Below are 25696 nucleotides of genomic sequence, written 5' to 3'. Positions count from 1 at the left end.
GATAGATAGATAGATAGATAGATAGATAGATAGATAGATAGATAGATAGATAGATAGATAGATCGATCTACTGTTTTTGTGAATGAAGTGCTGCTCAACAGTCTTTGTGAATGTTCAGATGTTCAGATGTTACCTGGTGACCTTTGATCGCTAACGTTCATGGATCAGTTTATCAGCTCTGTTTTGCATCATATATATCATCACTACTTCTACTACTACTGTTACCACTAGTGCTACTGCTACTACTACTAATACTAATACTATAACTACTACTACTAATACTATCACTACTACTACTACTAATAATAATAATAATAATAATAATAATGATGATAATAATGATAATAACAAAATGTATAATACCATTTTGGGCTGAAACAAACAGATCAGTTTAATTTGCTTACTTGATTTATTTCATTCCAGAGTTCATAAATGCTCCATGAAACTTTTAATGACACAATTTCAGGCAGAAAGTTTTAAGCAGAAAAGCAGAAAACATGAGAGTTCATGTTAAAAATGTATCTGTTTGATCATATTGTCTATGTTTTAATGAAGAATACTCATATATTTATTCATATAAATGAATTTTCCATCTGAGTCATGCTAAACAGTCTTAAATATAAACCATTTGAGAAGGTAAAGTGTGTGTTTGCTTTCAGTTTAATATGTTGTGACTGACTGAAGGAGTAAATGTGAGTTTGCGTGAACTCGTGTCTACGGTTGGACTTGGTTGCTTGAAGACACTGTGAACCCATGTGTCATGGACACAGATTTGAGCTCCTTTAACAGTCGTCACCCTATAGAAAAAAACACAAACAACCCAATAAAGACCAGCAAATATGATCTGAAATCAGACTGAAATTACAAAAACCATGATGATAAGTGCTCATTTCAGCATCTGTTTAACCCTTAAAGACCCAGTCATACTTTTATGGTAGTTCCAAACATCTATAACCTTATTTTGTTTATTGCATTTATAATTTTGTTAATTTTTATTCATTTTGTTCATTTTATTTTTTATTTTATTTGTTATTCTTGATCATTTTGCTCAATTTCTTCTTTACTGTGTGCTACTTTTATTATGATTATGACGACTTCCAAATTAATTTTTCCACAATATTTAATCTTTAAAAAGTGATAAATCAGTATTTATTACAATATTATTCTCTGTATTTGTAGTTTAGTGTTTTTTTTTGTTTGGTTTTTTTTAGCAAAAATCCTGTATTTTCCTATTTCTAATTCACTGATAATGTAGATGTTCATTAAAGCTCAGAGAAAATTCAAAGGTTATTATATCAGAAACAGATAAAAAAGTGCTTTTTTCTCAGTCAAATCTATCATTAACTGAACATAAACCCAGTGTGTCCACCCACTGTCACTGATCCAACTCCATGGGTTTTACTGGTGAATCAATGTTGTAGAAGATGAATGTTTCCACGGTAACTACGGAGCCTCTGAACGTCCAAATGGGTCATATCTGATGACCATGAAAAGACGACAAACTGTATTTTACACCAATTATTTGCATGTATTGATAGAATTAGCGGATCAACAGGTATTAAACAGTTACATCAGTAAATGGTTCTGGTTGTTTGGGTCTTTAAGGGTTAAGGATTGGTCTATTTGCTGCAACAAAGACATAAACATGTGTTTGAGTAAAATGCAGACGTACACAAAGGCCTTGTTGGTACAAGCGCTGTGAGTCTACTCGATGGAGGCGATTTTGGCCGGTGGGATGTTTCCCGTGAAGAACTGAGTGCAGCACGGTACAGGTGTAATATCATTCACTGCATGTGCTGTAAATAATAACAATAATAATTAATTGCATTTTAAGTATTGAACATAAGCTATTGAAATGTAAAATATAGCTGCTACAAAAATATGAACTAAACTGGAAAAGTTTAATAAAGATAACAAAAAAAATGCAGTTAAAAATAACTCAATAAAATTATACAAACGCAATGAATGTTGCGTAAAAAAAAAAGTAAAATTACATAATGAAAATGTTGATAACCTGAACAACCATAAACAACCTCAAATGTCTTTTAAAAATAAGTAAAATTTACTAATATAACAAAATAACTCCATAACAAAAGTGCTATATATATATATATACTATACTACTGTGTGCATATATATATATATATATATACTATACTACTGTGTGCATATATATATATATATATATATATATATATATATATATATATATATGTATATATATATACACACTTCTACCAATATTCTGTCTCATTTCCACATGTACTTTATAACTTACGGATCACAGTGGATCTACGCCGGAGGCTGTGGCACCTTCTGTCACTGGGGTCTGCTCCTTCTCTCTGGTGGGTGGGGGTCCCAGTTGGCCCTCTCCCACTGGTTGGGATGTGGCGCTGTGTCACTGGTGCCTGGTTGCCAGGGTCGGCGGCTGCCCCCTGGTGCGGATGGCTCCCTGAGACAGCGCCTCCTCTTTTACTTTTACATTTTTGTTCTGGTCTACCCATGCTCAGTTAGTCTTTTTAAGTATGTGTGAGCTTGTGGGTTTGCATATATGTGTATGTGTGTGTGTGTGTGTGTGTGTGTGTGTGTGTGTGTGTGTGTGTGTGTGTGTGTGCGCGCGGGTGAGTGGGTGGGTGTGTGGGTGGGGGGCGGTACTGATTTTTAAACTGATATGTAAAGCACTTTGTGCTACAGTCTTAATGTATGAAAAGTGCTATATAAATAAAGATTATTATTATTATTATTACAAATACATTAACCATTAAATAACAGACAGAATATTGGGACAGTTACACTTTCAGGTTGTTCATAGTTTTAGATTATTCATCTTTTTTTGTTTAAGGATAGTTCGAAACTGTAAACTATTGCATCTAATTTAATTTTCACACTAAAACAAATAGAAACATTAGTATTTGTCATTATTTATAGGTTATTCTGTTATTATTCTACTGCTTTCATCCGCTTTTCCGTTATACTGAGCTCTATTTGACCCATTAATTATTAATATCTTCAGTGTAATTTTTTTCATGTCTCTCATTCATCCCATGGACCGGATCGGACCCTTTGGTGGCTGGTTTAGGCCCACGGGTTGTATGTTTGACACCAGGGCCGGACCGAGACTCATTTTCAGCCCTGGAGTTTCATACCTCAGACTGGCATACTTTAGATCACGACCAATTATTATTAAAATCATGCAATTATAACCTTACATGTTACCTTCATCTGTCTCATTTCTGACTAGTGGTTCAGGGTTGTGCTGCTGAGCTGCTCCTCTGTCATCAGTAGACTCTGCTCTCCCTTTCACACTTCCTCTAGTTTCCCTAGACTCGCCTGCACCTGTATCACAATAAAAAATAATATCTACAGACATTTTGACTTACTTAACCAATTAAGATATTTACATTGGCAAAACATGCTGGCTTATTTGATATTACTTTATGCTATTGCCTTTCAATTGTGGGCTTTGTGTATTTACTGTCTCACTTTTAATGATAAAAATTAAAATAGGTCAGGACTATCATTTGGGTCTAGAAAGTGGTTTTACTGGAACTAATGCTTGCTTGTTCACACAGTCTGTTCCAACAGCTCACCTTTTCCTTCCATCCTGACAGGACCAATCCCCTCATCATTACTGGCTCCTGGCTCTGCTTCTGACAATAAAGCACATTTTAAAAATGGTCATAATTCTTAGCACAAATCTTCTATTCTGCAAAGCCTTGGTGTCAGTTTCATTCATGTAGTGCTGAATCATCTAGCATCTCAGAGCACCTTTCATATTGAACAGGCCTACACCATACTCTTCATTGTAGCCTATTTATTCTAATAATCTTCCCTCTATGAGCAGTCCTACCTGCCCGGTCTGGACTTGTGGGCTCATGGCTGATGTCTGGTGCTGGATCTTCTTTCTGACTCTGAGGAGCTACAAGACAAAGTTTCCCAGTTATGTGGCGTCGCATCATACTATTATTTAAATTGCATAACGTTATGTTACACGCCACCAGGGCCGGACTGAGACTCATTTTCAGCCCTGGAGTTTCATACCTCAGACCGGCACACTTTAGATCACGACCGATTATTATTAAAATCATGCAATTATAACCTTACATGTTACCTTCATCTGTCTCATTTCTGACTAGTGGTTCAGGGTTGTGCTGCTGAGCTGCTCCCTCTGTTATCAGTCCCTGAGTAGACTCTGCTCTCCCTTTCATTTTTTTTTAAAAATATTCTTTATTGAATTTTACAAAGGAATACAAGCACAGACATATGTCCCTATACTTAACATACTTGTTTAGCCACCCATAAATACGTCCATTTATAAACTGCACATTATCCATGTTCACAAAAAAAAAAAAAAACATTTGTATACACAATAACACCTAAAAAAAACAAAAAGAAAAAAAAACATACATACATATTCATATTGACAACAAGGCACACATTCTTAAAATATAGATACATATTTGTTTGTTTTTTAATGTGAAGACTGACTTAGAAGTCTATTATGTTCCATGGAAGAGACTGCTGTTCGTCCAGAGTTCTTCTTCTACGTAATTCAGTCAATATTTGTTTGATCACTGTATTACGATCTATGAGATTCTGGTTAATGACCGTTAAACATCTCGTTTTCCAAAGCTTGACTGTCACAATGCAGATGATTAACTGGAAGAGTCTTTGTTTGTTTGTTGGTGTTAATTCCTCTAGAAGTACGTACATGACTGAGCGGTAGTTTATAGGGCAGCTCAGGCCAATGTTTTTAAAGAAAGTCCAAACAGCTTGCGCTCTATAGCAGTCAATAAGTACATGTTCTTGAGTTTCATCGTTTCCACAGTTTATCATCGGACATTTTTTTGTTGTGACATAACAGCTCCAGGAAACCAGAGCTCTGGCTGGAAGTCTACTTACAGAAATAAGCCAGCAGATATCTCTGTAATTCTTCGAAATAGATTTGTCCTTTATGTTTTTAATAACAGTCTTCTTCTTGTTTTCCTTTACATATTTGTAATCCACCAATCCACCATAGCTAAAATCGCTTATGCATTTGTAAATCCCTCTAGAAGTCCCCTTAACCCAGTCGATATTTAAATGTTTATACTTTTTTTTTATGTCACCATATATGATTTTGTAATAAGGACCTTTCCTTGCCCCGCCTTTTTTTTTCTCCCATGTGGACAGGTCATCGATCCATATTGACTTCCGTGACATACTCATTGAGACTTTCTTAATAAAGGCAATATTTAATTTGAGACCGAGATCTAGTGCACCAAGTCCACCGAGTTCTTTACTTTTAAACAATAGTATTCTTTTAGTGACCTCTCTGGTGGTTCCCTAGATCAGATTTACACACTGTTTGTTCAGCCGCATTATCATTTTGTCGGTTGGAGGGAAAATATTAGCTAAAAAGAGGAGTTTGGAGAGGATATGAGTTTTCACAATGTTAATTCTACTTTTATAATTTGTATTCTTGTTCTGCCATCTGTTGACCTCTTCCTTAATCGAGGTGAGTTTTTGGTCCCAATTTCTTTCCCCACAGTTATTATTTCCAAATATGATTCCGAGAATTTTAATTTCATCTTTAGTTTGAATATTTAGGTTGGGTTTATCGATTGCATTTCCGATCCAAACTCCTTCTGTTTTGCTATGGTTTAGGACAGCTCCTGAAGCCTTTTCATATACATTAAGATGTTTAGTTAGAACATCCATCTCCACCTGGTTTTTAATTACAACAGTGATATCATCTGCATAAGCTATTGATTTAACTAAACAGGACTGGCCGAGAGGTATGCCTGTTATTTTTATATCTGAGTTAACAGATTTTATTAATGGACTAATTGCTAAAACATAAAGAGCAGAGCTGAGAGGACAGCCCTGCTTCACCCCTCTCTCCACCTGGAAAGAGTTCGTTAAGAGACCATTAACATTAATCTTTATGGATGACTTCTTATATAAACATTTAACCATGTCGATAAAACTTTTTGGAAGACCATATGCCTCCATTGCAGCCCAAAGATAGTCACGTGAAATATAATCGAATGCCTTTTTTTGGTCTAGAGCGACAATAAAAAAATCCTTTTGACCTGAATATAACAGTTCTCTTAATGTGCCCAAATTATCCCACATGAATCGACCTTTGACTGCGCAGGTCTGTTCCTTTACAATAATTTTTTCTAAAACACTACTTAACCGATTATTGATTATTTTTGCCAGAATCTTATAGTCGGTATTCATTAATGTTAAGTGCCTATAATTATCAATCCATGAGTGGTCACCTTTTTTGTACAGTAAGTTTAAAACTCCTTCATAAAATGAATCTGCCATGATCCCTTTATTTAAACCTTCGTTTAACATAGAGGTGAGAAGATCTAGAACTTCATCTATATTTAGCTGATAAAACTCCGTAGGGAGTCCATCAGGTCCAGGGCTTTTGCCTACATTCAGCTAGTGAATGGCCTGAACCACTTCTTCCCTTTTAATTTCTCCTTTTAGGGAGTCACAATTTATTGGAGTAGAGTCCCGAATGGAGTCTAAAAGAGTTTTCGTACAACTCCTATCTATGTCGTTTTTTTTATACGAGTTCACACAGTGTTCTCTGATAGTTTCTCTAATATCTTTGTCAGTATTTGCTGTTTGACCATCCGGTTTCTTTATTGATTGTATAATTTTACTCTGAATTTGTTTTTGTGCAGAGGTGATGACATATGATATGTTTCCTTTTTCATTTATCTCGGTATCTTTACAAATATTAAATGACATTTCACTATTCAACTTATCTATTAGGGCCTTTAGGTCGCTCATAAGGTCTTCCTCTATGTTAGTTCTGTGTTCTTTCTGTTTTAAGGTAATATATTGTTTGACCATGATGTTATATTCCAAGTTGTTCCTTTTATTTAATTCTCTGCATTTGAATTTAAAGAAGTCCTTAACTCTATGTTTTAATGTTTCCCATAGTTTAGTGTAAGAGTTTGTGATACAATGTAATTGTATCACCTTTTGGATTTCATGTTTTAATTCTATTAGCAGTTCTTTCTTTTTTAAACATTGTGTGTTAAGTTTCCAGTACCCTCTATGGACAGATTCACCAGAAGACAAAGTTGTTTTAACTAATAAGTGATCAGAAAAATCATTCAATATTGTTGAATACTGTATCACTTTGAGGTGAGAAGATACGTAGATCCCATCAATGCGGGTTCTAGATTTGGAATCAAATCTGGTGAATTCCAGCCCAGAGGAACTGATTGATCGGCAGGTGTCTATCAGTTTGGCTTCTTCACTTCTTCAAGTTTTAGATGTTTGCCTTCTGTTGTGAGGCGAAATGGTGCTGTGCTACAACGATCATTTTCTGCTGTGACTGTATTAAAATCTCCACTTAAGATGACTTTATAACCTACCATCAGCAATTCTCTGAGCCTTTTGAATAATTTTGTTTTTTTTCGTGCTTCAGGAGCTGTATAGACATTAATTATTCGATATTTGTCACCTTGGTACAAACAATCAATCATTAAAAGTCTACCAGGTATTATGTCCCTTCTTCTAATAATAACAATATCATGAGTTTTGAAGAAAATCCCAACCCCATCAGCCTTATCTTCCCCGACTGATATTATACATTTACCCTTAGTCCACATGTCACATACTTTATCAACATCATCACTTGTAGTGAGCCTTAGTTCTTGAGTACACACAATGTCTATGTCAGAGTTAAGTAAGTAAGTAAAGTAAGTAAAATTTTATTTATAGAGCACTTTTCACAGACAGAGTCACAAAGTGCTTTATCAATTCAAATCAGAATCAAATTAAGTTTACAGAGACCCAACAGAATCCTTCAGGAGCAAACATTTGTGATTGGTGACAGTGGCGAGGAAAAACTTCCCTTTAGCGGGCAGAAACCTCGAGCAGAGTTCAACAAATATCCAATCTTCTGTATTCTGTTTTCAGTGGATTTGATTCCTCTAATATTCAGAGTGGCCACTTTGAGGAGACTCATTAAGGAGGGGAGAGTTGAAGAGAGGGCTTATCGTTATGCCGTTTCCCCTCCCGTGGAGGTGAGGAACGGGATCGTCTCCTCCTTTTAACTACTTCAAAGGGGATCTCTAACTCACATGAGCTTGGAACGGGAAACTCTGGAGTGGGTGAGAACGAACCGGACCCCGAGTTCCTACGTGGTGACAAGTTCTCCTCATAAGGAGGAGAGATGGGGGTGCTTGTAGCACGCTGACCTGGTGTAATCCTGTCTGTATTAGATTCTGAGCTTTGACTCTCACTTATGCTTTCAAATTGAGTGATGTCATCACCACTTTCTGAAGACGTACTGTTACTATCTGTGCTTAAATTACTCTCACCTGACTGATTAAAGGGGTCGCTGTTGGAGGGGTGAGATGGAGCGTGATGGTCTACCGGTGGCCTGGGGGGTGGGTGCTGATCCGCTGGGATGGGAGTCGGGGTGCACTGATGCTCGTCAGGGCTGGATCCAGACGAAGGCTGCTGGGCCGCTGGCTTTGAACTGGAGGGAGGCTGATGTACCATGGATCTGGAGCTGGACGGACGAGGCTGGATCTCCGGCTTCGACGAACGCTGCTGGTCGGCTGATCTGGTACCGGGCGACGGCTGGTGGATTCCATGCCCGGGGATGAAATGGTGCCGTTGTTCTTTAGGCCTGGTGCTGGACGGACGAGGCTGGATCTCTGGCTTGGTGCCGGACGAACGGGGCTGGATCTCCGGCTTCGACGAACGCTGCTGGTCGGCTGATCTGGTACCGGGCGACGGCTGGTGGATTCCATGCCCGGGGATGAAATGGTGCTGTTGTTCTTTAGGCCTGGTGCTGGACGGACGAGGCTGGATCTCTGGCTTGGTGCCGGACAAACGGGGCTGGATCTCCGGCTTCAACGAACGCTGCTGGTCAGCTGATCTGGTACCCGGCGACGGCTGGTGGATTCCATGCCCGGGGATGAAATGGTGCCGTTGTTCTTTAGGCCTGGTGCTGGACGGACGCTGATGGTCGGAGACACCCTGCACTCAAACAAAACAGAACAATGGATTTAAATAATAAGATAACGTCAACCGGTCCCACAAAACTTTTTTATTTAAATTTTAAAAATACTAGATGACTAAATTTCAGCAAACCGTCTTAATTAAGTGCTACATCACACAGTTAAGTTGAATTTATTAAACATGTTGAATTTACTCAATATTGTTACGTTTAATTTAGTATACATCATTACATTGAATCAATTAAACACACTGAATTTACTATATAACATTTCATTGAATTTAATAAACATGTTGAATTTACTAAATGTCATTATGTTAAATTTACTAAACATCATTATGTTCAATTTATTAAACACACTGAATTAACTGAATATTATTATGTTTAATTTACTAAATACCATTATGTTGAATTTATTAAGAACGCTGGGTTTACTACATGCTGTTACGTTTAATTGCCTGAACATCATTATTGTGGGCATAGGTGGAAGTCTGACGCAAAGGTAGCTCTTTGTCAAATGTGAGCACAAGCTGTGCTTATAATTTTACTGGCAGAAAGAACCAGGTAGAAGTAATCGCAACAGGATAGCCATTGCTCTGCCAGTGGCTCTCACTCAGGGTGCAACTTTACAAATGACAAAAATACAGAAAAAATAAACAAAAAGTCCAATAAGCATTGCCATACACATATTAAGTCAAAACTAGTACTAACACAACAACCCCGCTGAATTCTTGAGCATAAAAATAACACATTTACAACATAGTACCCACTACCCATAATGCACTGCAGCAAACATGCCAAACTTCATTTTTTAAGTGACTGCGTTGACTAAATTGTATTAAACAGTATTGAATATTCCCAAGACTTGTATTATTATTTAAATGTAATGTAACTCTCTTGTTTTTTTCACTAAAAATGAATTTATTAAATATTTTCAACATAAATACATTGCATAAGGATTACTACATGGGTTTTCCATTTCTTTGAGTGTGGGCTCTTGGATCTGTCTGCTGCTGAATGGTCGCGGAGCTGGAAGGTTGACGTTGGAGGGCTGGGTTCTGTTGGGACCGTGTTTTGTTTGCATATGAGTCTGGACAGGTGAAAAAGGTGTGCCCGTCCATACCACACAAACTACACCGGCCCTCTCAGCTGCAGTCTTTAGCTTTGTGTCCCAGGTGCACTGTAACAAATTACTGTAAAAAAAACGGTAAATTTTGTACAGTATCATACTGTTATTTGTAAATACAGTATAATGCTGTAAATAATGAGGTATTTAGGAGGAAATTTAAAACAGTAAGCTACTGTAAAATTTGACAGTATTCTACAGTATTTTCTTCAGTTCCTCCACTGCTGTCCGCCCAGAACTGGAATGAACAAAGTCATCTGGCATCAAGTCCCACCAGCTCCTGTAGAAAAAGATTCAGTCTAACGAATGTTAACTATAGACTGGCTGCATCAAAGGTTAGTGGTTCTTTTACGAAACAGAAGGAAAAAATAAATACAGAATGGACCATCCAGCAGTGGAACAGAGCCCACCTGATGCTTTCATCCTTCTACCTACACTGCCATTGCTCCATCCTGCTCCAGTTGGTCATTTATCAGGTAAATGTGATTTTATCAGTGGAACTGTCACCATGCTGTGGCATTCTGGGTTCATTAAACATTAAATTGCCTCCATAAACCGTGTTCACACCGGATGCAACTTACGCGGTGTAACAGGCAATGTAATACTGCTTCATATTTGGGGTGTTAGCCTTATGTAGCTAACATGCAGCTAATGTAAGTTGAAGCATACTAGCTAGCTGCGAAGTGGACACAGTTAAACTAAACAGTGTCAATTTGCGTGGTTTTTGCTGCCCCAGGGTTACATTTCTAAGACATTAAATCTGTAAAGTGGAATTTACTAACTTGGACATCCATGTTGACTGAGATAATTAACCACTGTTTTAATAAAAGTAAGTGACTAAGGGTAATGTTTCCCTCTCTGTTGGGCAGTTTGTATAGGATGTGTAGCATTATTGAATGTCTGTATGCTTTACAGCTCTATAAACACAGTGTCATTCATAAGTGATCTACCATTGTCCAAATGTCTTCCACTGCAGCTGATACTGAGCTCATCCTGACCCTCCAGCCAGTCCAAGACTAATACTGCTGGAAGTGTCTGTATGTGTGTGTTTATGTGTGTATGTGTGTCAGTCTGTGTCTATCTGTCATTCAGTCTGCCTGTTAGCTGTCTGTCTATATCTGTGTAATAAAATAACTGCTTTTGCCCTTCCATGACAGTGTCTACCACTGTAAGACAAGAATAGCTGTAAGTGGTAGCAGTATAACTTATGATACCAAATTTAAATAAAGCACGAAAAAAGTAACCTCAATTTTTGTCTCCATCAGTTGCAGGTGATGAAGTCACATCTGGAAGTTGGATGATGAGCATTGAAAGCCATGTTGTCTGTGAAGGCCTCCAACCAAGCTTCATCACAATGCTGCTGCTGTTGCAGTGAATTTAATAAAAGCTCAATGTTATAAGGTCATCTCTTGTTTGAGCTTTTTCTAGCAATGTTGATGATTTTGTATTTTAAAATGTAATTTGAAATGTTACAATACTAGCTTTTTGCTGTGTTATACTGTAAATATTACATTAAATATGTTTTACGGTAATATATTGTTTCTTGGAATACGGTAGTTACTGTAAAATGCAGCAACTGTGGCTAACAGTATTTTACTGTAAAAGGAACATTATTTACAGCCCAGTACCGTAATACTTTTTACAGTAAGAAACTGTAATTGTAGATTACAGTAGAGATACTGTAAAATAACAGTAGCATGCTGGCAACTCTAGCTGCCAGTAATTTACTGTTATTTAACGGTAAAATTTGTTACAGTGTGGCCACACCTCCAGCATTTCACTTGAGTGCAGTCTTTCACCTTGTCAAGTTAGGTAGAGGTCAGGGCCCCACGGGTCACACCAGGCACCAGAAGGCTTCACAGAGAAGTGTAACACCCAGCATTTTAACCAATGTTAAAGTACAGCTTAGTATTAAAAAGATGATTTGAACTGATGTATTGCATTAAATTAGATATATGTAATGTGATCAATAAGTATAGCTAAGAAAAGAATGTTTAAATGAATGTTAATTCATTTGTGACTACTGTGTGTAGAGGAGACAAGTTGAGACATGTTAAAGTAGAGAAGGGGCATGTTAAGACAAAATCTAGCAGAAAAGGAGAACTAAAGTAAACAGCACCAAGCCATCTGCAGCTGAAGCTAACTGATAACGTTAAGAAAAGAGAAGTGACATAAACAATAGGCTATTTTCTGCACCCAAAACTGGTCAAGACCGGTAAAAAAGGGAAGTTCTGCTAGAGGCTTTTAGACATTACTCATCTATCAATGAAGTCAACTGTCTAGGCATCAATGAGGTAATGCCTAGAGTTTGGTTAAAAACCAGAACCGCTATTATAGCATTTTCAGAAGTGCAAGACGCTCTAAGAAGTTGCGTGCCCTACGTTGTAAAACGTAGAGAAGATAACTCTGAGCGATGCTCTTTTGAGTCCAGATAGGAGCGTGGCAGATTGGCTTCGGAGTTAATCTTACTTCTCAAATAATGCTGGAGGCTCATCTGACAGAATAACTTTGCATCGACGGATCGAACTTTTAAAAGCAAAGACCTATTTCTTCAGATGACAAAGGACCAAAGACTCTTAAAAGGCAAGAGCTGTATTTTAAGAACTTTTACCACCTTATGGGGAACATTTGCCAACGGACCATCTGTTTAACAGACTTTTGGTATTTTTCTCCACTTTGGCCCGGACTGGAAAGGAAGAAGAATTTTTACATTTCCTTATTTCTTTTCTTTTACCCAGTATTTTAGACAAACTCGGCAGCCCTGATCAAGCTGCTGGAGAATGTCTTTTTAAATTGAATTAATTTTTACCTTTTGACTTTTTACAGTAATTAGATTAAATTTGGTTTTTGATTTTTCTACATTTATTCAATTTCTCTAACTTCTTGACTTTTTCCTATTTAGGTTTTTTGATACTGATTAAGTTTTACTTTTTGATTTTTACTTTTCTAAATACTCCGGTTTTGTAACTTTTTCCGATTAATACTCGGTAAGTGATAATCCTAGTTTTCTAAATTATTCAATTGTCTATTTTTACTAGATTGGATCTTTTTCTAAGTTTTGTTGTAATAACTATTTTTATATTTTCACTTATTGGATTCTTTTTCTAATTTTACAAATTCTTTAGGAATTTAAATCTTTTTCGACAACTTTGTAGTTTAAAGAAGTTTTTCATTTTCATTCTTATTCGTCCGATGTTGTCCGATTAAGTGAATTTTTACGAATTTATCCTATTGGACTCTTTTTATAATTCTTCAATTCTTTATGAATTTGAATCTTTTTCAATAAACTTTTTGAAGACATTAGTCTTTATTTCCATTTATCCGATTTTTCTCGGTTATTGGATTTTCTACGAATTCAGTCTATTCGACTTGTTAATTTAGATTGATTTTTGGATTCTAGTTTTATAGTTTTTACTTTTCTGATTTAATCGGGTTTACAACACTTTCCAATTTTTGATCTTTTTACCAATTTGTAATTTTTCCTTTTTGCAGAAGTTAGAGAAATATTTATTCTTATTTGAGAACTTTTCCAATTTTGACTTTCTTTTGATTGTGGATTGACGAAACAGGATTTAACCTTTTCATTATTATTTTTATTACTTTTATTTTTCCCCCTTGAGAACTACAAGCTATGCAACAACAGAAACAATTTGAAGGACTGATGGACTGAACTAATGGGATATGGGTTAACAACTGGAGCGTGGTACTAGATAGAGTAAGATTAGTTTAGACTCAGAGCTTTAGTTTAAGGTTTTATTTTTGATTGAAATTTAATTCATGCATGTGCTGTGCTTTGCTAAAATTGCCTACAATAAATTTATAAAAAGTAAATTCTAAATTCTCCTTGAGTTATTTCCCTGTGTGGCATAATATGTTGGTGAATGTAAAACGTTAGGATTATTGTGTGCATAACATCAAAGGTCCTGAAAGTGTCTTAGCCTTTATCCACCTACCATTTTTATGTCCTGAAAGCCTATTTTTCCTGGCTTTTAAATTATTACCTGTCATGTAACAAGTACACTAATCCATGTGGAACAGCTACCAAAAACCAACTGGACTGGTATTATTACTGACCACAGAGTGGGTTTCTCCTGGCAGTTCTGGTACCAGGGTTAGCGGGGCAGAGGTTGGAATTAAAGGTAGTTAAAAGACAGGCGAGTGTTCCAAATTAAGTTCAGCTAAAGTAGTAATCTCAACGGCTAGCGCTCTAGGGTAAGACCCTGGCCTAAGTGACGTGAGATCAGGACCCTATTTAAACGGAGAGCTGAACCACGCTAAGGGGGTTCCGAGGATTAACAACCTGGTGGTCAGTTGATTGGCATATGAAGCAGGTGTTTGATTGTCCTGGGTAAATGATTCTGCCATTATACGGGCCCAATGAAATTGAATTTGGGATCTGGATAAGATGTCCATTAGCATTTTTATGGAGCTGTACTTTATATTTCCGGACTCCGTACCAGATCCCAAGCTTATCTACAGGTTTCACTGTGTGTAAAATGTCACAGAATCTTGTTAAATACAAATCAATGTCCTCATCTGGAACTCGTCCTGTCCAGAACTTAACAACCACAGATATAACATCAGTTTGGACAGAGGATTCGACAGACCAGTCTCTCCACTTTGGATCATTACTTTTTGAAGCTTGCACCTCCAAGAAGCGCCTCAGCGGAGCTTCGTGGAAAAAACAAATAAACGTCTTTCACATCAATCCAACATGAGTCAAGTAATAGAACCTCACCGACATAGTCTCTGTTCCCTTTCACACTTCCTCTAGTTTCCCTAGACTCACCTGCACCTGTATCACAATAAAAAATAATATCTACAGACATTTGGACTTACTTAACCAATTAAGATATTTACATTGGCAAAATATGCTGGCTTATTTGATATTACTTTATGCTATTGCCTTTCAATTGTGGGTTTTGTGTATTTACTGTCTCACTTTCAATGATAAAAATTAAAATAGGTCAGGACCATCGTTTGGGTATAGAAAGTGGTTTTACTGGAACTAATGCTTGTTCACACAATCTGTTCCAACAGCTCACCTTTTCCTTCCATCCTGACAGGACCAATCCCCTCATCACTACTGGCTCCTGGCTCTGCTTCTGGCAATAAAGCACATTTTAAAAACGGTCATAATTCTCAGCACAAATCTTCTATTTTGCAAAGCCTTGGTGTCAGTTTCATTCATGTAGTGCTGAATCATCTAGCATCTCAGAGCACCTTTCACATTGAACAGGCCTACACCATACTCTTCATTGTAGCCTATTTATTCTAATAATCTTCACTCTATGAGCAGACCTACCTACCACTTCGTCAGGTTGCTTGAAGACACTGTGAACCCATGCGTCACGGACACAGATTTTAGCTCCTTTAACAGTCGTCACCCTGTAGAAAAAAAAACACAAACAACCCAATAAAGACCAGCAAATATGATCTGAAATCAGACTGAAATTACAAAAACCATGATGATAAGTGCTCATTTCAGCATCTGTTTAACCCTTAAAGACCCAGTCATACTTTTATGGTAGTTCCAAACATCTATAACCTTATTTTGTTTATTGCATTTATAATTTTGTTAATTTTTGTTAATTTTATTTTTTATTTTATTTGTTATTCTTGATCATTTTGCTCAATTTCTTCTTTATTGTGTGCTACTTTTATTATGATTATGACGACTTCCAAATTAATTTTTCCACAATATTTAATCTTTAAAAAGTGATAAATCAGTATTTATTACAATATTATTCTCTGTATTTGTAGTTTAGTGTTTTTTTTTCTTTTTTTAGCAAAAATCCTGTATTTTCCTATTTTTAATTCACTGATAATGTAGATGTTCATTAAAGCTCAGAGAAAATTCAAAGGTTATTATATCAGAAACAGATAAAAAGTGCTTTTTTCTCAGTCAAATCTATCATTAACTGAACATAAACCCAGTGTGTCCACCCACTGTCATTGATCCAACTCCATGGGTTTTACTGGTGAATCAATGTTGTAGAAGATGACAGTGTTTCCACGGTAACTACGGAGCCTCTGAACGTCCAAATGGGTCATATCTGATGACCATGAAAAGATGAAGAACTGTATTTTACACCAATTATTTGCATGTATTGATAGAATTAGCGGATCAACAGGTATTAAACAGTTACATCAGTAAATGGTTCTGGTTGTTTGGGTCTTTAAGGGTTAAGGATTGGTCTATTTGCTGCAACAAAGACATAAACATGTGTTTGAGTAAAGTGCAGACGTACACAAAGGCCTTGTTGGTACAAGTGCTGTCAGTCTTCTTGATGGAGACGATTCTGGCCGGTGGGATGTTTCCCGTGAAGAACTGAACGCAGCACGATACAGGTGCAATATCATTCACTGCACGTGCTGTAAATAATAACAATAATAATTAATTGCATATTAAGTATTGAACATAAGCTATTGAAATGTAAAATATAGCTGCTACAAAAATATGAACTAAACTGGAAAAGTTTAATAAAAATAACAAAAAAAATGCAGTTAAAAATAACTCAATAAAATTACACAAACGCAATGAATGTTGCGTAAAAAAAAAAAGAAAAATTACATAATGAAAATGTTGATATCCTGAACAACCATAAACAACCTCAAATGTCTTTTCCCAATATTCTGTCTCATTTCCACATCATTTCCACATGTACTTTATAACTTACGGATCACAGTGGATCTACAAATACATTAACCATTAAATAACAGATAGAATATTGGGGCAGTTACACTTTCAGGTTGTTCATAGTTTTAGATTATTCATCTTTTTTTGTTAAAGGATAGTTCATAACTAAACTATTGCATCTAATTTAATTTTCACACTAAAACAAATAGAAACATTAGTATTTGTCATTATTTATAGGTTATTCTGTTATTATTCTACTGCTTTCATCCGCTTTTCCAGTATACTGAGCTCTATTTGACCCATTAATTATTAATATCTTCAGTGTAATTTTTTTCATGTCACTCATTCATCCCGTGGACCGGATCGGACCCTTTGGCGGCCGGTTTAGGCCCACGGGTTGTATGTTTGACACCCCTGCCTATACAACCCTGCAGTCTGCCAGTGTTTGATTGTGGTGAAGTGACACACTTACGCATGGCGCTGCAGGCGTCGATACTGATCAGCATCAACATCGTCAACATCAGCGTCCTCATCCTGTTACCGTGACGACGCTCCTCTGTCTCTACAGACGCTAAAAGCCCCCCAGGGTATTCATATCAAAGCTGTCAGGGCCATGATGTCACCAAAGTGGGAGGGACAACGTCAAACACCCACCACCCTGAACAGCATGAGGACACCACATCTAAGTCAGGCTTGAACAGAATACAGACCTGATCAAAATCTTAAGACCAATTGAAAAATAGCTAGAATTTACCTTTTGCACATTTGGATCTTAATGAGGTTTTAAGTAGAGCTACAATATACAAAAGCAAGAAGGGGGAGTGAGACAAAAAGCACTTTGAAAAAGTAATGTATTGAAAACAACAAGTAAACTGAAATAGGCCGTTTATCAGCTGATCAAAAGTTTAAGACCATTGCTCAAAAAATTACAAAAAACTCTCCAAACCAGAACAAAAAATGTTCTCAGTAGGACTCAGTAGTGAGTAGCTCCACCGTTCTTGTTAATCACTTCAAAAATTCGTTTGGGCATGCTTGATGCGAGTGTTTCCAGGAGGCTGGTGGGAACATTGCTCCAAGTGGTGAAGATGGCTTCACGAAGGGCATCAACTGTCCACCCAACCCAAATGAAGGCCCTTACTGGTGCCGACTGCAGCGCAATAACCATCAGACAGCATCTGCGGGAAAAGGGTTTCAAAAACAAAAAACGAATTCAAAGACCTTGTCTCCTACAACGCCACAAAACTGCCCGTTTAGACTTTGCCAGGGAGCATCAAACATGGGACATTGAAAGGTGGAAAAAAGTTTTATTCTCTGATGAGAAAAAATTGAACCTTGACGGTCCAGATGGCTTCCAACGTTACTGGCATGACAAGGAGATCCCACCTGAGATGTTTTCTACCCGGCACAGTGGAGGGGGGTCCATCATGATCTGGGGTGCTTTTTCATTCAGTGGAACACTGGAGCTTCAGGTGGTGCAGGGTCGTCAAACGGCGGCTGGTTACGTGCAGATGTTGCAGCGGGCATCCCTCATGACTGAGGGCCCTCGTCTGTGTGGTAACAGCTGGGTTTAAAAACAGGACAACGCTGCAGTTCACAATGCTCGCTTGACGAAGGATTTCTTCAGGGAGAATAACATCACTCTTTTGGACCATCCCGCATGTTCCCCTGATTTAAATCCCATAGAGAACATTTGGGGATGGATGGCAAGGGAAGTTTATAAAAATGGCCATCAGTTCCAGACAGCTGATGCCCTTCGTGAAGCCATCTTCACCACTTGGAGCAATGTTCCCACCAGCCTCCTGGAAACACTCGCATCAAGCATGCCCAAACGAATTTTTGAAGTGATTAACAAGAACGGTGGAGCTACTCACTACTGAGTCCTACTGAGAACATTTTTACCTCCGCCAAGGAGGTTATGTTTTTGCCAGGGTTTATTTGTTTGTTTGTTTGTCTGTCTGTTTGTTTGTCTGTCCGTTAGTGTGCAACATAACTCAAAAAGTTATGGACAGATTTGGATGAAATTTTCAGGGTTTGTTGGAAATGGGATAAGGAAGAAATGATTAAATTTTGGTGGTATTCGGGGGCGGGGGGGCCCACGGGGGGGCCCACTGATCAGCCTTGGCGGAGGTCTGCGCTCTCCGAGTGCTTCTAGTTTGTTCTGGTTTGGAGAGATTTTTGTAATTTTTTGAGCGATGGTCTTAAACTTTTGATCAGCTGATAAACAGCCTATTTCAGTTTACTTGTTGTTTTCAATAAATTACTTTTTCAAAGTGCTTTTTGTCTCACTCTCCCCTCTTGCTTTTGTATATTGTAGCTCTACTTAAAACCTCATTAAGATCCAAATGTGCAAAAGGTAAATTCTAGCTATTTTTCAACTGGTCTTAAGATTTTGATCAAGTCTGTATTATAAACTATGTGTCCAAAAGTATGTGGACACGTTGCATTCAGGTGTTTCTGTTCTAACAGGGGTCTGGGATACAAAACAATACTGACTAATGTCATAATATAGTTTAATATTGGGATAAATATCATTGCATTGGTTAGTTTGGTTTAAATTGTTATATTTGTTTCTAAAATGCCTCAGAGATAGTTTTGACTTCATTTCTCTCAACATTTATTTTTTTTTATCCATGACCATGATTAGTAATGCTCTGCCCCTAAAATCCTAAAATACTCTTCATGCTCTGACTGTAAATAATTTTCTACGACAACTAACCATCTACATTCTTCACATCTCACTGAGGAAGAAAAATCTCCCATTAAACTTTAAGGAAATATTGATGTTTATAAAATATATGGACAAAAATATTGGGATACATCATGTCTACAGCTGTAAGATGCCCTGTTCATGATGATCTAACATAGAAACATCAATACTATTACTATATAAAACCACAGTCATGGATAAAATAAAAAGTAAATTCAATGTTGAGATAAATTAAGTCAAAACCATCTCTGAGTCATTTTGTGCAGATCTGATCAGCATCGACCAAAACACACTTAACCTCCTAAACTCTAGCAATGGGTTTTCTGTCTACATTTGTGGACAAGAGTTTCACAACTTTATACAAAAAAAAAAAAAGAAAACTGTCCACCACAAAGGACATTCCATAAAAATTTTAAAAACTGCATCTGAAAAAACTGTTGCATCATGATGTTTCCAATATAGGTACTTATTTATAAAAAACAAAAAAGCTTGTACTTTGCTGACATTTCCTGGGTATAAGGAGGTTAAGGTCATCACTGCGAAACAAGGTCAGGGTGTAGAGCAAAAACTGACTGGTATGTGAAGGCTTTATTTGTAACGGATGGATGGATGGATGGATGGATGATTGGATGGATGGATGATGGATAATATGTTTCAGTCGTCTGTATTTGTTGTTTTTCTACATGTACATTTGATGCTTTAATGAATCCTATAAAACCATCAGTGTTATTCAACTAAATAAATACGTTTGAACTAAATAAACCTGTTGTATCTGTGATAATTCAATGTCTTTTCGAGGCAGACAGTGGAAAACATGAGGTTTTCTACATCACTTCTGAGACTCCAAGGTAACGTGCAGATGTTAGATCTTATCGTGGTTGTTGTTGTTTGTGGTTGAACAGATAAAATCAGTGGATACCAGTTCGGCTCCGTTTCGTCATCATATGAAAGTAGTTGGTCTGATCCAACAAGCCTGATCCATTTCACACTCTTGACATTTCCTCTGACAGACAAATCAGTCATTTTTCAACTCTTTATGTTGAATTTCCATCCTGTGTTGGTAAATCCCCCCCGAGTCCCCGCAATTCATTTTTGTCCAGTTTGAGTTTCAGTTTTACTTAAAATGAAATAAAATGCATCCACTACAAAGGGTATTCCATAAAAGAAATAAAATATTAAATATGAATCTGAAACACTGTTGTTTCCAATCAAGGCAATTATCTATCTTTGACTTTCCGGGGTCTCAGGGAGATATTCTGATTATATTGGTTCTATTTGTAAAGTTCCGGTGAGTTTGTTCCATTTGATGTGAATTTACACAAACACACAGATGTTATCGCTGTTGTTTTCAGACATAAACTCAGCTCTGACCTATTTAAACGCCTGCATTTGCGAACGCATCGGTTTCCACATGATCATTATCAGTAAACTGAACAGAACCAACGCACGTGTTCTCATATATTAAAGATTATATTTTAACAATACTACGTTAAACATGAACATAAAATATAGAAGAGACAAAAAAAGCAAAGAAATTGTTAAAAAAAAAATTTATATATATATATATATACATTTATATAAAAATGTGTACGTATATTTATTATATATCTACACATTATATAAATAAAGAATATCTATTTTGTGTGAAAATGTATTCTTAGTGTTCTTGGTTAAATAAAGGATCAATAAAACTTCATAAAATAACCCTTTTCTAGAACATAGAACTAATTCCATTAATTTAATCTTTTTTTTGTCAACTGTTAAATCTTTCCATTAATTTTGTGTTTAAACTTTTGATTTTCATTAAAGGTTTTGGTTCATAAACTCGAATCACAGAATAAAAAGATGACAGGATGCAAAGAAAAGATTCATTTGATAAAGGACAAAGAAAAACACTGGAAACTGACCAGGAATCAGAACAAAACACACAGTTGTAGGGAAAAAAAAACACAGAAAAGAGCAAAAAGAGCAAAAAGAAAGAAAGAAAGAAAGAAAGAAAGAAAGAAAGAAAGAAAGAAAGAAAGAAAGAAAGAAAGAAAGAAAGAGCAAAACAAATTTTAAAAAAAATATAGAAATGTAAAACAAAGCACAGAAAAAAGTAAAAAATAAATAAATAAACAAAACAAACAAAAAACACTTTTCTGTATTTTTTAAACTTTTATTCATTGGCTCTTTTCTACGGAAGTGTATTGCATTCACAAAAAAAAAATAATTTCGGCTCTGTTTTTCTGAATTAATGAGATAATTATCTCATAATTACGAGAAAAAATAAGTTAAAAAAAAAAATCGGCGCTGTTTTTCTGAGTTTATGTACGGAGCCCGGGAGGGGACATGCAAAAAATAAAAATTATTGCGTTATAACGCAAAAGTATTGCGTTATAACGCAAAAACTATTGCGTTATAACGCAAAAACTAGTAACCCTGCGTTTGATGACCTCAGTGTTCTAGTTTGTACATAATTGATCAGTGAGTTTGCAATGTAACTTGGTCCGGTTCCATTTAGAGCTTTATACGTGAGGAGTAGTATCTTAAAATCAATTCTGTAGGTTACCGGTAGCCAGTGCAGGGAAACCAACACTGGAGTAATGTGCTCTCTCTTCTTGGTTTTGGTTAATAACCTAGCTGCAGAGTTCTGAATCAGCTGAAGTCTGTCTGTGGTGCTTTTTGGGAGACCTGTAAGGAGTACATTACAGTAGTCCAGTCTGCTGGAGATAAAAGCATGGACCAGTTTTTCAGCATCCTTTCAATTTATAACCGGCATTACTTTGGCTATGTTTCTGAGGTGGAAGAATGACGTTTTAGTGACTTTCTTTATGTGGGACTTAAAGTTTAAGTCTGAGTCTATAATGACTCCCAGACTTGTCACTTCTGGTTTGATCCAGGAAGTGAGTTTGCCCATCCTATTCATCAGCATTTCCCCTTTTGGGCCAACAAGCAGGATTTCAGTTTTTTCCTCATTCAATTTCAGAAAGTTCCTGCACATCCATTGATTCATTGTTATGATCTCGGGTGGGTTCAGTTGGTTTAGGTATAACTTCACAATGATTAATTTGATGATTTCTTTCTTAAGAGGGGGATAAATAGGAACAGAAACAAGATAGATGGACAGAATAACATCTGTGTGATCATTGAGTCATTGCAAAGATCAATATCAGCCAAGGATTTTCCCTAAAATCCCTAAAGTTATCAAAACGTTCTATCAGTGTTTTCACAGTAAAACATAAACCAGATGGGCTGTGATAAGAACAATGGTTATTGGTTATGTTACACATACTGATGGGTGACTTCATTTACAACCAAATAAAAGTTCCCTGACTGAGGGTTAGTTCTACAAGAGAAATAAACACTGAGTAAAGTCCAACACTTTAATACTAGCTATAATACCTGTAAATAATATTATAATATTCAGCCCTAAAAGAATAAAGTCCAATTTATTTGTTTGCAACTTTACGTTATATAACAATTTAACATCTCTACATAGGTTTAAATGTCTTTATTTATGATAGAAGTCAGTCAAAGCAGTTTATTAAATAACTGAAATGTGAAGAGGCAAAGTCTTATCACATATTTAATACCAAACTGCTGTTTATTTAATAATTAATATGTGTGAGACCAGTCACTAAACGGTAGCTAAAGAGGTTTAATAAAGTTATTTTACTACAAATCTACACATCTTTAATGTCTGACAAATCTGATGGAATTCAGCCAAACCCGGATTAACCATATGGGCAACTAGGCAATTGCCCAGGGGCCCGCGATGTCTGAAGGGCCCTGGGTAGCTCGGGCATACCGAAAATATCTGGTTATCTTTTGCTTATAAATGAAACTGTCCGCTGTCCGGAGCTATTGCACTGCGCAGAAACCCTGCTCCTGCTGTCTGTGACCGTGAGCTGAGACCCTCTCCTCATTGGTCAGTCCAAAAAGCAAATCAGCTGTGACGCAAATCAACGTGCGTGCACTGAGCGGGATGTGAGACGTCAAGAACTATGCGACATACGTACGCGAATCAAAACGATGTTTACATTGCACTTACTTTAACTCTCTTGTTGAATTCTGAGGTGACAAATGGATTTCTGTTTAACTCTTTCTTCGCCAATGACGAGATTTTCCGTCAATCCGTGTTTTCACTGTTATGCTATAGTTGGAGGTGTTGCGGATCATGTGAAATACTTTCCTTAGTCCAAAAACAAACAATTAAGCAGCTTTTTCGGAAAAATGAAGGACCGGGTTTAACGTTCTCGCACTGGAGTCTCCGTATCCCATGGCAACGCATCCAGCGGCAGTCACTGAATGAGGAAGTGCAGACTGTGCAGGAACCGCGCGCAGTTTCAAAAGCCTTAAAGATGATTATGGAGACAGAGTCTGACAATTCAATATATGATGGAACTACAGAAGAACCATTTAGAGACAGGAGCGGAGAAATAGAAGGTGAGGGAGACGGAACACGGGAAACACGGAGCGGCTCAGGTCCGACACGGAGATGGGGGGGGGGGGGGGGGGGGGGGGTGTCACGGAGCGACACAGAAAAAATGACAGACAGACAGGAGGAAGAGAAAAGAGACATTTCTAGGGGACATTCAAGGAGAAGACAGACAACCAGACGTGGGACAAGATAAAGGACAGCTAGTGTTCATCTGTTAGAGTGAGTTCAGATTCAGACTGAGGACACAGATGTGGTTCAGCTCCATAATGTCAGCAGGGACAGAGGTAAGACACTGTTTGACTTAGCTTTTGTATGAAATAAATAAATAAATACATATATTCATGCAAAGATAAATAACTAGATGTCCATATAATTATTTACAGATCAAACACAGCAGGTGGTCCAACAGGAGGATGTGGTGCAGCCAAGCAAAGGCCAGAAATCTACAGTATTTAGTGAATTTGTTTCTTTTTTTCTTGAAAATGAGGAATATTGAAGTGTTTATATCAAAAAGCTAAACTAATATGTTGTTACTTATAACTGATGTATGTCAAAGTGTAAAGTTTAGAAGGAACCTGGTGCTTTAGAAGATGTTTGGTCTAAAGTTTGGTGTGGATTCCACTAACATTTTGTGGAATGATGGGACATCTTAGAGCTGTTTGTTGTTATTATTGTTGTTATAATTATTTTATTTTGTGATTTTGAACACAGTGTTACTGTTGGTAAAGAAGAAAGAGTCAAAAATGTAAATAGGAAATCAGTTTTATCTTGAAAATCAATGTCTTCGAAAAAATTAAATTTTCTCAGTTTTTTTGCTCTAAATTCATTTTTTTCCTGAAAATGACCAATATTCAAATATTCATATCTCACAAACGAATGAAGATAGAATAAAATCGTTTCTTATGTTTAAAAGTTGAAGTTCTGTTCTTTCTTTTGATGTATTCAGTGTTCACATACTCCTAACACAACATTTTCAGTGAGCCTCCAAAGATTAGTGAAAATGACCAAAAAGGCTGGCGCTGGCTACCAACTCACTGGAAAATGCTCTGGCGGGGAAAGAGTTAAAATTCATATCTGAGTCTATCAGATTATGTTTGTGTTTTGTCTGTGGGCTTTTTCTGACGATTCAATACATTTGTGTTGGCAAAAAGTGTTCTTAAATAAATACTGGATGCTTTGGAAATGGTTTCTTATTTATTTTTTGTGAAAATGGAGGACACTTCCCTCTCTTTCTAATGTAGTGGATCAATTTTAGATTATACTGATGCTAATGTGTTTTGTTTTCATATCATCATATGCAAGTGATTGGCCTTGACGAGGCTATAGTGGTGCACTTGTAGTTCTACGAGCATTTACACATTTGTACATCAAAATGCATTTGATGATAGTTAGATATTGAAGTATGGGGGATATTTACATATATTCCTGGAATTTATTCTGTATTTTGCCAGATTATAAGGGATCCTGGGGTTGTGATGATGGGGCCCTTGAATATTGTTGCCCAGGGTACAATGAAGTGTTAATCTGGCCCTGAATTCAGCTTTAGATGTGTCAGTCTCAGTATGTATTTCAGGTTAGCTGAACTAAGCTAAGCTAAGCTAACCCAGTGACAGATCCCGCCCACTTGGTCTGTTTACATTCTCTCCTGTCATTTCCGGGCTTTAAATGGCGGTCGTTGTCACAGCCGAACTGCCTCATCGTCTTTTCTTACCTTATGTTTGTTTCCTGCGTCCAGCTGAATCGCCACTTTGGCCATTTTCATGGTGTTTAGCAGGGGTTTTACCCCGCTGTCAGCCACAGCCATGGCTGTTCCTCTT

At 36.9% G+C, this 25696-nt stretch overlaps 1 protein-coding gene across 3 annotated transcripts; it reads right to left on the bottom strand.

The window, feature by feature from the left end:
• Window positions 1–353: 353 nt before the first annotated feature.
• On the bottom strand, window positions 354–25696 carry LOC115420745 (putative protein TPRXL). 3 transcript variants are annotated; one of them, XM_030136241.1, is made up of 10 exons: window positions 25591–25695; window positions 17222–17407; window positions 16361–16484; window positions 15419–15497; window positions 15155–15211; window positions 8337–9003; window positions 3591–3650; window positions 2279–2452; window positions 1673–1796; window positions 354–797 (listed from the first exon to the last, which is right to left on the bottom strand). In XM_030136241.1, exons 2-9 carry the CDS (start codon window positions 17280–17282, stop codon window positions 1705–1707), a joined length of 1314 nt encoding a protein of 437 aa, XP_029992101.1. In that variant the 5' UTR covers window positions 17283–17407; window positions 25591–25695; the 3' UTR covers window positions 354–797; window positions 1673–1704. The 3 variants fall into 3 exon arrangements, with proteins under 3 accessions (XP_029992101.1, XP_029992100.1, XP_029992103.1); XM_030136240.1 differs by having other exon boundaries at window positions 15155–15214; window positions 25591–25688; XM_030136243.1 differs by lacking the exons at window positions 15155–15211; window positions 15419–15497; window positions 16361–16484; window positions 17222–17407 and having other exon boundaries at window positions 355–797; window positions 25591–25696.

The sequence above is a fragment of the Sphaeramia orbicularis genome, chromosome 6 (assembly GCF_902148855.1).
Source record: "Sphaeramia orbicularis chromosome 6, fSphaOr1.1, whole genome shotgun sequence".
Lineage (NCBI taxonomy): Eukaryota > Metazoa > Chordata > Actinopteri > Kurtiformes > Apogonidae > Sphaeramia > Sphaeramia orbicularis.
Note: the sequence above shows the minus strand (reverse complement) of the source record. Positions and strands in the feature narration are given on the sequence as shown.

What these genes read in the sequence shown, in the direction of transcription:
- LOC115420745 (XM_030136240.1), bottom strand. Translation starts at nt 17,282, where the DNA reads ATGAGGACGCTGATGTTGACGATGTTGATGCTGATCAGTATCGACGCC. An exon ending in TGTCAGGATGGAAGGAAAAG is followed by an intron (nt 2,453 to 3,590) that starts GTGAGCTGTTGG and finishes GCGCTGTCTCAG; the next exon opens with GGAGCCATCCGCACCAGGGG. An exon ending in GCGTAGATCCACTGTGATCC is followed by an intron (nt 1,797 to 2,278) that starts GTAAGTTATAAA and finishes TATTATTTACAG; the next exon opens with CACATGCAGTGAATGATATT.